This window comes from Homarus americanus, unplaced genomic scaffold (genome assembly GCF_018991925.1).
Source record: "Homarus americanus isolate GMGI-L3 unplaced genomic scaffold, GMGI_Hamer_2.0 scaffold57980, whole genome shotgun sequence".
NCBI lineage: Eukaryota > Metazoa > Arthropoda > Malacostraca > Decapoda > Nephropidae > Homarus > Homarus americanus.
The window spans coordinates 21,536,068-21,551,930 of record NW_024716703.1 but is presented as its reverse complement, the minus strand read 5'-3'; the positions used below and the strand labels follow the sequence as shown (position 1 = coordinate 21,551,930).

General features: G+C 36.8%; 1 protein-coding gene across 17 annotated transcripts in view; it reads right to left on the bottom strand.

Moving 5' to 3' along the window:
• The window catches only part of LOC121858331 (CUGBP Elav-like family member 2), a 124,510-nt gene that overhangs the window by 23,124 nt on the left and 85,523 nt on the right, over positions 1 to 15,863 (bottom strand). For 10 of the 17 annotated variants that reach the window (XM_042354699.1, XM_042354714.1, XM_042354703.1 and 7 more), the window contains one exon: positions 14,678 to 14,815. The exons of 3 other annotated variants lie outside the window; for them this stretch is intronic. In XM_042354699.1, coding sequence (XP_042210633.1) covers positions 14,678 to 14,815 — 138 coding nt within the window. The remainder of the gene's footprint in view (positions 1 to 14,677; positions 14,816 to 15,863) is intronic. 4 more of the 17 variants (XM_042354704.1, XM_042354715.1, XM_042354706.1 and 1 more) reach the window with 1 other exon arrangement.

Here is a 15,863-nt window from a genome sequence, read left to right as displayed (position 1 = left end):
AATAATGTGCAATTATTCTGACTGAGTAAAAGGTAGAAGGCATTCTTAGTTCACCTAAATTTTAATTACAAAAAGCCAAAATGATTCATACACTGACACTGGTTTTACATGATATTTCTCATGCAACTATTAATGATTGGAAAGCCAAAATAGCAATTACTGTACCTTGTTGCAAAGAAAAATCCCATAACCACTTCCGAGTAAGTACCTTACCACATTTGAATGAACTAACTGTTCAAAAGATGAAAATGCAGTGCCTATTGCATGAAAAAATCCATTTACGGGCACAGTGCTTATATTACAGATGCACTTATTACTTATGTCACTGGCACTACTTATCACAGGAAGCTCTGATAACTTATCGTTTGGGGGTCACTATGTATGATAGTTATGGTCCAAATCATACCCTAGTGAAATAGGACAGCGAGTAATTATACATAAGGAGTCTTAGTACAGGGGAAAACTGCTCTCACAACCTACTAAGACCCCAGGTTTGAGACCATAGTCATACAGGGTAACTAACAAGATATCTGCAATGCTGGGGCTCGATAAGTCAGAATTTGGGATCATTCGGTAAGGTCAGAACCCCATATGTGCCAAGTTATCAAGGGTTTACTATATTCAAATCACTTTTCACATTCTATATTTGACAAAGAACAGTTAAATAATATAGGCCATTTCTTTTGAATAAGGGGAGAGAGCCACCCATGACAAATCCTCAGGTATTACGCTACCTCCTTGCTTTCCAAAGTGGGTGGCACTCTAACTCACCTTTAGCATCTACTCAGTTCTTTTGAGGTAACCATGACAAAGAGTTCGGTGTCTGGGGAGCCAGATCCCAACAGTAAGGCAAACTAGATACAAATTCTTCAGAGACTAGAAATTATTCAATTGGGAGTGTGTGCTTTTTTTTTTTCTTTTTTTTTTCCATGGGATCCTCGGGATTTTCTGGTACAAAACAAGATTTGAAGTGGCAAATGACAGGTGCTCCACTTCATACAATCTGAACTCAACTGGTTTCTGGTTTTCTATGGCAATAGCAGTCTGTAAATTTATATAAAAAAAAAATAATACAGAGGGAAGGTCCAAGCTGTCCTTATGTTGAGGCTTTCACACAAAGAAAGCCTCACGAGATCAGAAATTTCTGAACCTAAGATGCTGTTTCCCTTAAGGCAAAATCCAGTCATTTGATATGGGATTTAAGGACTTCTTGTCATACTGACTAAGTATTTCACATACAGTGCCAGAAGGTAGGAGAGCCAGAGTTACCAGCTCATATTGTCAAATAAGGAGGATTGTTATTAAGGCTGGGTGTCATAAGTTCGTATTATACTAAGTAACCTTGAGATGCAATTCAAGCACTAAGCAGCTCCTTTAACTTAGTGTTGATGTGATCTCTCCCTTGAATGTAAACCCATTTCCATTTGAATAGACCTCTAATTTCCCTTTTTGTCATGAAAAATATGACAACTTCTGGGAAAAATAATGTTCTTTAAATACAATATGGCCACAATGACATGTTACAATCCATTAGGATTCATTCCCTTCTGGGAGGTATTCACAATAATTTTTTAGTTCGCAATGGAACATTCCTGTTCAATCACAGCCATGCTTATTGCATGGAAATTAGATGTACAAGCAGAAGCTATGTTGAGGAGCTGTGTGATGCCATCAGCTTTGTCTAAATTCTTTTCACATTCTCTCTCAACTGTTGAAAAACTGAATAAGAAAGGAAGTACTTTCCTGCCCATTTTCTCAATTTTAACAAACTCCACATTTGGGTTTTTTAAGATTTGTTTTTTCCACCAATATCGAATTTAACTTTGTTGTCTAGGAAAGCAAGTCACTGACTTACTCCAAAATCATGTTCCAACACAGCTGACACAAGGATTGGATTGTTACTGTTGTCCCAAGTAATGGCAGGATAAATGCATGGAGTGATGAGCACTGCTGATGTGGCAATGATGTGATTAACCTTATGGTTTAAATGGCAACTACTATACTTGAGAAAACCCTTTTCATAGGTCTGATTATTGGGGGATGGAGGTAAAATTAACCATATGATAAGTCCAAACTATATTTTTTTATTATTATTTTTTTTTTAATACAGATCTCATATTTCGCGCCATTTCATTTCGCGTTTTTGAATTTCGCAAGCACTACCTAATGTAACCAAGTCTTATATTTGGAGTAAAATATCGTGAATTTTGCGAGATCCAGCCAGCTGAATGCTAGATCCAGCGAGCTGTATGCTGGCCACCGTCTTGAATGACGTCACAGCCCTCATACCAGTTACAGTCTTTTCTGCTACAACGTGTGTTTTGTCAACACGAATTGGTTGTAACGCGATTGATGAATAGGGGAACGCTGTTTGAAAAACGTGAACTTTTGCATACGAATGTTGGCTATAACCTGATTCCATCTTCAATGTTTTGATTCCATCCTCAAAGTTTTAAGCGTGGCACGTGCCTTGTGTTTGTGAAGTGTTTTTTGAGAGGTACTCTGCAAAAAAAATTTTTTTTTTTTTTTTTCAAATTTATCTGTTATGCATAAATACTGTATGAAAGAAGGATAAGTTAAAAGAATATTTCACAGTGAGGACTAATAACGGTTTCCACCAGCACTCTCTGTTTACATCACCACATCATGTGATAAGTTGAATCGAGAGGTTTTTGTCGATTGCTCCGTGATTTTCACTGTTTTCTCCAATTTTGTTGTATTACCGATGAATATGGAAAGACAAGGTAAGAAGAATGTTTCCAAGAAGCATTCTGGTGATCGAATTGCCGGTGGTGAACGTAAAAAAGGTTTACAAGAACGCAACTATCGCGTTGTAGCCTGCAACAGCCCGGGCTGCTATTGTGTGCTTTTTTGGGTGGTGCTACCACCTGTCGAGTCAAGATAATTGCCCCTACCTCTACTGGGGGTCCTGCTGATGCTGGTGGGGGTGGGACAGACACACCTAAGCGGTCAAATAAGGAAAAGGAGAAGCGGGACTATCATAAGGGAGTTAAGTTTGTCAAGTACTCGATGCAGGATAAGCAGCATGTGATAAGTTACTTGAGAAAGGCCTAAAAACTAGTTTCCAGAAAGCACAATCAGGTTAATAAAGGCAGAATTTGTATCATTTGGAGGTTATAAATGGGAAAAATCAGAGGTTGATGTAGAGTGGCCAGTCTATATTGTTATTTTTCCCATTAGTTTATGTTTTTGCATTTGGCGCAATTTTTCCAGGCTATATTACTCGCGAAATGCAAGATCTTACTGAATATATATAATTTTTGTCACTTATTAGCATATTACCAATTTGGGCAATCTATTCAGTGATAGTACAGGAGGGGACCAGGAAACCTGAGAATTTTGCAAAGGTCACACTGGATAACACTCTTCTCACATGTCTGCGCCGAGGATCGAACACTTGACATATTGGTGAGAGTTACGTGCGTTACCGCTGTACCACCAACACCCCAAAGACTTATTGACTGCAAGACAAGATTTACTCACGTCTGGTGAGTAAATGAGATTTCAGATTAATCTGTCACAATATTTTTTGCCCAGATAAAATAAAAACAAACAATACAGTTCAATAAAATCTCCATAACATCCACACCCCAGAAGTAACTTAGGTCTATTAACCAAACAAAATTTTCAGCACTGAACAATGAATTTACCTTACAATGTGCCATGCTGCAATACGCAGGTGCTTACTTGTACACTCTAGGACTAAAGTCGTGGACAACTGCATGAAACCTACACTAGTGACTTCTGGCAACGAGGAAAAATTTAAACTGCAAGAGGGGTAGTTAACTGCATGTGATTTTTAAAGTAATATTTTATTTTAATTTAATTTTCAAACTTATTGAACTTATTTTATATATATCATAACAAAATTTTAACTTAGGATTTTCCTCACTGTCAGAGATCACGAGAGTAAGTTTCCTGTGGCTGTCCATGACTTTAGTCCTAGAGTGTACATGTACATAACAAAAATAAAAGATGATCAGTGAAGTATATGTAAAAAGTATATTCTGTATGCTAGGTCCAGGAACCAAGCCTAGTCGGATTGTAGAAGGGCTGAAAAAGATTTCCAGAGGAAGACTGCAAACAAGGCCAAGTCAAACCCTGAGGCTTTCTACTGCTACACAAAATCAAAATTGAAGATACATGTGGGCATATCACATCTGAGACTAGAAGATGGTAGTTATGCAGACTCAGGTTAGGAAAAGTAGGGTGTTTAATAACTTCTTTTCCTCAGTGTTCACAAGAAAGGATACAAACAAAATCCCTATGTTTGAGGAAAAACGATTTAACAGCACTTACATACACCGAGTTCTCAGAAAAGTGTACAGTATTTGAAAAAAATTTCAAAGCTAAAATTCATAAGAACCCTAACCCTGATAGTTTGCATCCCAGAGTGTTAAAAGAGTTATGCAATGAGCTTGCCAAGCCCCTTAAAATCATGTTCTTCCAATGCATGAATGAACAATTGGTTCCAGCAACTGGAAAGGAGCATATGTAAGTCCTACATTCAAACAGGGTGATTACACCACAGTGCATCTTAACAAATTTGTTTACAACTAACTGCATCTTTCAAATCCAGCTCTACACTTCAAGAGAACGCTCATTCAATTTCTTGCATACTCCAATTGATTTACACTATTTGGAGATGTCATGAAAGCAATTAGCAGGTGAAATGAGTTGGCAGCAATACCTGTAGTGCAAGTGACCCCTCACAGCCACCACTTAAGTTGTGTTGCAAATTGTAATTTTATTACATGCAGATTCTTTTTTTTTAGGAACTTAACTCTTAATTTATAATGGTAATCAGTGGATAAGTATAATTTAACTGGTAGTTATTCTCATTACAACAGACTTTTCAAGAGAAACCCTATTGTAAATCAAGGTATACCTGTTGACATGTAATTACTATATACAGGAGTTTGACTCAGAATAAGGTGTATCAATTACTGTACTATACTGGTACAGACAATGAGAGGATACAATATAGCAGTATCATGCCTGTAGCTCAAAATCATTGGCAAGATTTCAGGAAATTATTATTGATTTTTAAATTGGCAGAATCTCACACAAGACTAAGCCGATTCATATACAGGTATGGGACCTTTTATCCGGCATGCTTGAGATCGGGGGATTGCCGGATGGGTTTTTTCTGGAATTTAGAGTGCCAGGCCTATAATGTACAAAACTGGCTGTGAAGACTGTTCAGATCACCAGATTCACCCATCAAGTAGCTTTAACTGTACTCTGTAACAATTTAACTTAGAATTGTAGGAATATAAATAACAATAAGAAAAGCAGATAAATGGTACAGTAATAATGAAAGCATAAAAAAAGGAGCAAAAATAATAAAAGCCAGTGTACACACTGCGTCACAGTCACCCGATACTTGTCTTAGCAATGCAACAGCGTCTTTAGCAACAGTACTGTACTGTATTACATCGCAGCCCCTCTGACCTCTCCATGGTGGAAACCAGTAGATGTGCAAAACTTTATACCTTATGATAATTATTTCTTATACAGGTATATCTTTTTGTACTTTCTGTATGTAGGATTGAGTGAAAACAAAAAGAAAGTGTATCGACACAAAATTACAAGTCGAAAAATACTTTAAATTTGATGATGATGATTATATTTTTTCAATTTCCATATGTAAGATTGAGCATGTATGTGAGTGAGTAAAGAAAATGAAGGAAATTACAAACCAGGTATATCTACCTGAATTTGCGTGTAGAAAAAAACAAAAAACAAACATAACATACAGCACACAGGTGGGGAATGGTTGGAAATATCTCTGCTTGGCCCGGGAATTACTTGGTGCTCATTTTAAATAATTTGTTCAGAACATATCTGATTTTTGGAGTGTTCCAGATATTTGGACACCGGATAAATGGTCCCATACCTGTAATCTCCTAACTTCTGTACAAATAAACCAGACCAAGAGAGTGATGCACAAATCTATAAGCCACTGTGGGCATCTTAAAAATAAAAATCAGACACTAATGTAAGTAAATCTGAAGATTAATTTAAGACTTCTATTTTTGTTAAGTCATGTAAAATGGTTCCAGGGAGCAATATTTTTTCTGAACACTGTTGGATAAAGACTGCTTCAATACTTATAAGCTGTACTACCTGTACTATATTCTCCATGGTCAAATTCATCTCTCTCGCAGATATCCCTGTATTATATTTTCCTGCCAGAGCTGGTCATCTTGGAACTTGATTTGCACGCTCTTTGATCCAATACATCAAAACGCGTTTACAGGAAGGTGAGTAATCTTTAACTGCCTCAGCCAAGGGCACTTGGAAATCCTAAATATATAGCTCAGTTTCCCCTCTATAAAATTGGGTTGGTGATATGAATTGATCCAATAGTAAAACTTGCTTCAAATTTGCCTAATGGTAACTGGGTTATCATGGTTATTCAACACAAACATGGGAAATTGCCCTAAAATGGTGATGATGGTGATAACGATGAAAGTCCTGACCTTAAGTGTTCTGTCCATTGCTAAAACTTCCTATAGAAATGTTAAACAACTCTTCTTTAATACAAATGTCAATACAGTACACAAACCTTCATACAAATGTTTAAAACTTTCTTTGCTTTTCAACTCTAAATTCATGCACGATATTTTCAAATCTTGTTCGCTCAATTTACTCAACGTCTCCACATACAAATAACATTGAAAATAAATGCTTTCTATCTTCTCCACATCCAAACTAGTACTATCCCCTAGTCAGAGTAAAAATTTTAATTCTTTTTCCTGAATAAGGCTAACAAAATATTTCCATTACAACAATAATTATTACTACTGTATTTTGAAACTAAATAGTCAAAGCACAATCTATTGTGAGGTCTTGCTGGGGTTCTGAAAATAGTTACATCTGTTAATGTTACATGCCACTGGTTCGTTTCCTTGGGAAAATATTTACGAATTATTGGTCAATTCAAGGGTGCAGCAGAGGTAAATGGCAAAAAACAAACCCAAACAAACAAGCACGCACACACACAAACAAACACACAGACACACAGCGAGAGAGAAAGAGGGGGGTATAAGCTAGACTATTGCAGGTTAAGAGATTTACTACTAAATAACTGAGTGCTGGAGTGCTAAGAGTCAATAAATGAACTATGAATTTCCATTCTATAACCCAGGAGAGAGAGATGAGTGACCTGAAAGAAAGGTTTTCTGCATTAGAACACCCCATGATAGAGCCAGCCTTGTCCAGGAAGGCTACATTTTCCTATTGGATGAGTGTGAATTGCTGCTTAACAGCTACTAACCTTACATACCAACATTAGCAAGGAAAAGCTCATCCCCAAGTGACTTTGATAGCCAACAAGTCAACATGTACAATGGGTATAAGCCCTAAAGTCAGTTCACTCGTCTCGAAGATACACACCAACAATAAATATTCTGTACTTCAATCTCACATTTTCTTGTAATTAACTCTTTCGTGGTCTTTTGACACAAACTCCATTGCTAAGCACTCCTCTGCTGGTGCAACCCCTCCCGCTCAGCCGTATCTCACAATGAGAGCACCCCTCCCATCCTCCCATAAGCAGAAATGTGGGAACACCTAAGTTCCTCCCCATTAGTTTCATGGGCTGGTAAATGCATCTGTAGAAACATGTTTTGAGACCAACATGTTCATTAATAATGGGAGAAAAAAACGCAAGAGCTCGAATACCAAATACAAGGAAAACATCTTTCATAAGAACAAAAAGCTGTCAAAGGACTCAAATAATGAGAAAGAATCAGGCATGCAGAGCCAGAAAAAAAAAAATTTACTTGAAAAGACAACAAACGCTAAAAGACTCAAACAAGACAAAAGCTAGTTAACCATAATATAAAAAGTTATGAGTCAAGAAGAGATCATTAATATGCCATTCACTATACAAGCAAAGATCATGTCATGAGCACAAGGAGTTAATACTAAATGTAATCAGTCAGGTTATAAGTTAGATTAATTAATTTTCTTGGGATGCAGTAGGCAATGCAAAAACTGATGCAAGAACTCAGTCAGGCAAGACCAAATTACCATTCCATAACTATATAATTATTTTAATGTTTTGTTCACCCAAACAAAGGCTCGTGATATTTTCCAAGGAAGGGTAAAAATCCCTAACGAAAATAATGTGCATTAATTTTCACCTGCAGAATTATGTTTACATACACTCAAGACAGTCTTTGGGCCTGGATGAACAATCTGCTTCACGATAGGGGTACTAAACAAGCCCCCAGGTTTCATTCCCATCAGAGCAGTATATTAAGGGAATGTGATGGAGCCCATCATCAAACAAAATTACCAATAAAATATTAAGCCAAGATATGTGCATATAAATGGTCTTTGTGACATATGCTAAACCCATAAGATAAAAAAATAACTATGGAATGAACACTTATTCCTGAAACTGAAAAACATGAAGAACCGCTGAGCCCTGGCATTATGTGCTGACAATAGGCGGACAGCAGTTGAAATTAAAAGGCATAGGAATGGAGCTTCTATCAATATCCATTAAGTATTCTGAGACAAGAGTGAAATATCGTCAGGGTTCACACCCAGTGTACCTGTTGACTTATTGACTTTTTAAGGAACTACAGGTTGCCCTCACTGATACCAATGGATGACTTCTTAGTAAATGGTGATGGTTTATGCAAAATCAATATAAATGAAGATACATTTCCATCACAAAAATGGAGATTATTGTCTCAGCCAAAGTCCCCCCCCCCCCTCTTTAACAATGACTATACGCAGTACTGTATCAAGTTTTCATGCATATGCTGATAGCAATTCAATAACTATATATTGCAAATCTTATTGAATGAACATTGTACAGTAAATGAGTATACCCTACTCACCCATACATTCTGATGTTTTCTGTATGAGGAGAGGTTGGCATTAGGCAAGTGTAGAGAAATACAAGGCCCCTCAAGAGCTTCAAGCAAATGAGCTTATGTCTGCCTCAAATAATACATTCTCAATACTGTATTGTTATCACTCACTGATCTATTGGTTCAACGAAGAAAGTGTCATTGAGTAAGTATCATATAGAAGCATAGGCAACCAGAAGTATTATCAAGAAGAAATAAAGGCTTGAATCTGAGGATTAAAGTCACACGAGCAATGCTCGACATTCACACACAAGACAATTATACAGTCCCTGTATAACCAGTCTTCCAAATGAGTGCCCTGTTATCCAGGTATTTATTTTCTTGCCAGTGAACAAGTAACATTTGGTGGTTAAAACCCTTTAAAGCCCATCAGTCCTGAAAATGGTACAATCTGGTACCATCCTTGATGTGTATGGAACACAACATATTTTCCCTTGATGCATTATGAGTGAAAAAGATTAAACATAAAATGTACAAATACACAAGCACAAACCTTGCCCTGTGTAAACACATCATGGATGATAAAAATTAACTACTCTACTGTACTTACACACAAACCTGGTTTTTGTGAAGCCAATGAAAATGGTGACAACCTTTACTGGACTAGGATTGAAGCTCTACTTTGCTAACCATGGTACACTTGGCAAATAGATGTTAAGCAGCAATGGACACTCATCCAATAGGAGAGTAAAACCTGCCATTTGAATACCAAACCCTCTGAACAAGGCAAGCCTTACAGAAGGGAAATTTTTCGAGTCACTCATGGAATGACCCAAGAGCTAAAAAAAAAAAGGGGGGGGGGAGGAGGAGGAGGAGGAAGACTTCATTGCAGTGCCAAGGAAGAATGAGAAAAACTGAAGCTACTGGTCTGTTGGTTTGGGAAATGTGTAAGCAGTGCTAAGCTGTTAAGAAGTGCTAAGCTGTGGCAGATGAGAGAGAGTATTGATTAGGTTAAATGATGAAGGACTGGTCAGGATTGTGTTGCAGCACTGAAGGTGTGCTATATTAATTTATGAATATGAACTATCCTCTGCCTTGCATGCTTTTTGTCTTTTTCAAATACAGTCTCCTAGGAGTCCACTATAAGCAGGGATTTTCTTTAATATGGTACAGGACTATAATGAAATGGCAGAGCATCTTTTCAGGGGTAGGTGCTTCTTTTCTCAAAATCATTGTGGTTATCTAAAGTTGGCTGACAATATTAATACAATAAAGGCTTCATGAGAATATATTTTTAATATCTTTTCAGTCTAACTCCTTAATAAGTAAAGTTAAAACTAATGAATTTTTATCAGCTCTGGGATAATTCTATTCATAAAAATGTAAAGAAGCTTTCGAATGGTTGAGTTTATTATTTGCATTAAGATAATAGGACCTTATCCCACACTGTTGAGTCTTGCCAACCCATAGGCATTAGTTAAAACAACCAAGGAAAATGCTTATGGGGAGAAAAAATTGTGATATGGGAGATTTTTAGTTTTTGAATGTGTGATTTACTTCTTGATTAAAACTGAGGTTTCTGCTTACAGTCTCCAACAAAATAGATGGCAGTGACATTTGTATCTGTTTTTATTTTCTGGAAACTTTTAATGTACTTGTATAAGGATAACTATTACCCACTTGGTCTCTGTGCATACAAAACATAGGCCACCACTACAACAAAGCTTTAATTTATATATGTGAACTCAAATTAACCGTGAATAAAATCAAGTACAGTTCATCAATAGCCCAAATTAAAAGAGGTTGTATAATGTACCGGTATCGCGTAAATTCTTCACATAATATAGTGCAAGAATTAATCACTAGCCCCCCTCCCCTCACCAAAAAAAAGGGGGGGTTTTCTTTGAGGGAGGACAGGGAGGGGATAGGAAAGGAACTTGATACCCCACTCCCCATATTTTGGGAAGAGGAAGCCCAGGGAATATAAGTTTTAACAGTCCACCTGCTGTCAATAACTACCACTACCTTTGAAGTATCAATATGCACTGTCATGATGCTAGGTTCAACAGTGAAGACTAATCTTAATTACAGGGTACACTAATTGTTTTAACCATGCTGCTTTATAATGTCTTCCTGGCTATACCTTTCCATAAAATGTCACCCCACCACCCCCATTATACAGTCGGCCCTTAACATACGCGGGTTTATAATACACGGATTTGCAAATACGCGGATTGCCCCGCCGGAGGAATATTCTGTACATTGAAGTAATTGAAGTACATTCAAATCGGGCGCCATTCAACTCGCGCGCGGCACCGAACACAGGACACCGCCCGCTCCCGCAACCTCTCACACACACACACGCATAGCTCTCCCTCACTCAGTCAGTCTCGCTGTAACCATGCTTGTGTTGACATCAGCATTGTAGTTGCAAAAATATTACATTTCCGTGAATGTATTATATCAAGCACAGTATGAATAGAATATCACTAATAAAAGAGTATTTTAACCGAAAACTACTAAAAAAACGAGTAACATATCTTGAACATCGGAAGGCTAGGTAAAGTCTTTTGTTTTCATGTAGTTTATCCTAATTTACATTGAAATGCATTACGTTTCAGCAAAACTACTACAGTATTTATTTCTGAGAATATGGAAATGTAATATTTTGCTGAAATGACGTACGTATTACAGTGGAAAGTGACGAAAGCAATGACTCGCTTTCTTTCGTTCAAAAGATGTTACTGTAATCGCTTTTCGAAGGGTTTTCAGTTAAAAAACTGTTGTATTACAATAATATTCTATCCTAATTCACTTGTGATGCAACAGTTTTTTTAACTGAAAACCATTCGAAAAGTGATTACGGTAACATCTTTTGAATGAAAGAAATCGAAAGTCATTGTTTTCGTCACTTTCCACTGTAATACGTACGTCATTTCAGCAAAAATATTACATTTCCGTGAATGTAGTATATCAAGCACAGTATGAATATAATATCATTGTAATATAACAGTATTTTAACCGAAAACTATTAAAAAAACGAGTAACATCTCTTGAACATTGGAAGGTTAGGTAAAGTCTTTTGTTTTCGTCATGTATGTTACCCTATTTTACATTGAAATACATCACGTTTCAGCAAAACTACTATTTATTTCTGAGAATATATTCATTCAGACACAGTTTAGGTAAAATATACATGTGCTGTAACATTTTTTTAATTGAAAACGATTCGAAAAACAAGTACCCTCTAGCCCTGTTCAAGGAGAAGACTGGGAGGAGCTGTTTGGTGCTTAAGACGATGACAAGGAAAATGATTTTGATGGATTTTAATGAAAATATTCAGAAAGACCCTGGCACTGTCAAGGAAAGTGGCTGCTGAAAGCTTCTGGGACATGGCAGAGGACGAGATTAGGGAGCTAATTGAAGAGCACGACACTGAGCTGACCGAGGAGGATCTACAGGAGTTAGTAGACTCAGGCAAGGAAGAGGAAGCGAAAGGGAAAGAGGATGAGGAAGAGCACCAAGAAATAACGTTGGAGAAGTTGGGGGAGATGACCAGGAATATTGAGGCACTGAAAAACCTGGCCTATAGTATGGACCCCTCCATGGTGCGTGCCCTGAAATTCATGCGAGGGATGGATGACGTTTTCGCTCCATACAAAAACATCATGGAAGAAATGAAAGAAAGAGACGACAACTCCCCATCACCATGTTCTTTGATCACCGAAGGAGAGATTTAACACCATCAATCACTGGCGGCAGTGATGAAGCAGCTGAATCCACCGTCGCCCCCACTTCACCACCCGTTATGGAATTGCGTGACGATGAGCCCGATGACCCCCGTTCTGTCGCCGAGGATAGGTACTGTACAGTAAAGTGAAATTTTTATCTCTTTTTTTTTTAATAGCTTTTCTTGCCATGTTTATTGTTTGTAAAAATGCACAGCACAGCACAGTACAGTTCAGTACTGCACATAGGAAGTGGAGGTGCAGTTATTCACAAAACATTTGTGTTCGTTGTCGGCAGTAGTGACGGGGAGGAGGCAGAGGGGGTGGAGGAGGCAGAGGAGGTGGAGGAGGTAGAGGAGGGAGTGAGTTGGGAGGAGTGGTGACCTTGGACGAGTGGAGATGCCAGCCAGTACATTACGGGTGTATTAATTGTTTTTATAGCTATTTTTGCATTTTAATATTAAATATTGTACATTACGTTTCAACAAAACTACCATTTATTTCTGAGAACATGGAAATGTAATATTTTTGCTGAAATGATGTACGTATTACAGTGGAAAGTGGGATAAAATTGTGCCGAAAGCAATGACTTTCTCTTTCTTTCGTTCAAAAAATGTTACCGTAATCGCTTTTCAAATGGTTTTCAGTTGTGGGATTATAAGGCTAATGATAGGATAGAATATTATTGTAATACAGTACGAGTACAACAGTTTTTTAACTGAAAACCATTCGAAAAGCGATTACGGTAAAATCTTTTGAATAACGAAAGAAAGCGAAAGTCATTGTTTTCGTCTTTCCACTGTAATATGTACATCATTCCAGCAAAAATATTATATTTCCATATTTATTTCTGAGAATACCTATATTCATTCAGTCACAGTTAAGGTAAAATATACTTGTGATGTAATATTTTAATGAAAATACCAGGTATTTAGAAATACGGTATCGTAGTTTTCTTTTGTTTCAAATTTAATTAACAGATTGATGTTTCAAATGTAATGAACAAAAATTTATGTACAGAATCTATAAATAAACTTTAAAAAATGAATACTTTATGTTTTACATCGTCCTGTGCATACCATACCATGCATTTGGCTACTTTGGGCTTGCTATGATGACGCAAGAGATCTGCCCTAGCAACTGTACCGACACTCACAGCTGGTGGTGTGTTGGTGTGTCATTTCCATTGTTTACTGGTAGTTACTGGTAAATATTTTTCAACCTAACGAAATATTACCCGTTTAGAGGTCGACCCCCAATTTTTTGCCAAATAATTTGGTCTTAAAAACTTGAACTACACACAGGTATATATGGTAAATAAGGACATGGAGGGACCAGGTTTTTTTTTTGGGGGACATATACGCGGATTTTTAACATCCACGGGTATCTCTGTTACGTAACCCCCGCGTATGTTAAGGGCCGACTGTACCAGTTATTTCCATTCACTCCAATTTTGCACACAAATTTTATTTTAGCTTGTGGGGTCTTAATAAAATATCAAGCTTAATTTCTTTTCTGAACATTTTCAGTCTAAAACGTACTGAAAATACATGATATATTCTTATACTTAAATGATTTGTTTGCTCCTAAATCATGCAAAAACTGTCAAAATAATCCTTGTAGTGGTGTGCAACTACTAAAAAAATTATTAAAAACTATAATCTAGAGGGGAGAGGTGGGGAATGAACAACATTGAGAGAGGGGTATTGTTTCACTAGAGTGGACACAAATTAAAGAGGGGCTCAAGGGCAAACATTAACTTTCACACAAAATACATGGGACCTTACTAGTGAAAAATATTATCAGACAATTATAAAAGTATTGGGCACATTACAGACAGCGATGATGATTGTGATAAACAAAAATATTGATAAAAAATAAGGTAATAATACTTCAAATGGATTATCAATACCTATAAATAAAAATAAACCATGGTTAAAGCTATAAACAAAACATAAGTCCACAAAAAAGCACTAATGGACAAATAATAATGCCTCAGAAAATACTTAAAAAATAATAATTGCTCACTGATATACTGAATGTGAAATCTAGTGAGCAAGAAAGGAAAGAGGCAAGAAAGGTTGTGAGGGATACCTGGGTCGGTGAGGGTGAAGGGAGAGCTGGAAGAAGTAGGGAATGTGATACCTGGCTGGGTGAGAGCTTGGAGTCCCGTGGTGCTGCCACCTGTCATGGCCGCCAGTGATGCTAGGTTCTGCATGTTCATACCCAACCCTGTGCATAGACACACAACACCACCAAAGTTAGTCATGCACACAGACACAAATATTAACTTTGTAGGAAGGTTTGTCAAGTTAAAATTGTGACCACATGAAAGGATATGCTTCATATCTATGGTGAAGGATATCAATGATATACTGTACAATTTCAAGCTTTAGGAAGAACATCAGGTTGCTGATGTTTCCTCTAAATACTGATGAACTGTGTCCCTACATATATACTAGTGAATCCCCACAAAAATAATACACACACAACTTCATTCAATCATTTGTGTGTGTGCACGTGTGTGTGTGTCACTAAATTAACTACAACAATTGTAAGGCTTCCTGATTATGTAAAATATGTAATGGGAATTGATCGAAACAATCTTCTGAATACTAATACTGTACTGTGAAAACTACTCAAGATGTATAAAGATCAGATGCAGGTATTCTTTCCACATATATTTTTTTTACTTTGAACAAGGTCAAAATCCATTATGTTAATATCAAAATATCAACATAGTGACCCCTCACATAAACCTGGCAAAATGTTTATACAGTACACTTCATGAGTACAACCATTACATATGTGAGAAATAAACATTATATGTACCCAATGCATATTTACTTCATACATATACATACTGTACTGATGTAAAAACCACAATGGCGATTTTCACACAAATTAATTCACTTCTCATGGAATAATCTTAGATATTAAATATATTAAAAATTGTAATTCAGAGCATTAACAGAAAGAATTATTCCATGTTTTTAATATTATTACCACTTCCCTCCCATTTAACATACATGTAATGCACCAAAACCCCAAAGCCACGAACTGAAAACTTGAGCAACTATTATACTGTATATTCTAAAGTTTTGTGAATTCAAGGAACAATTTCACTGTTAAACACTTATACAGTACATTTAGTAAAGTTGAAACACATGATGAAAAATTACAAGATAAAGCTACAGACCTACTGTAGATGAATGGAAATAACAATATTGAAAACACAAGCAACTTCATGTGTGTTCTAGTAGCATCCCTGTGGCATGAG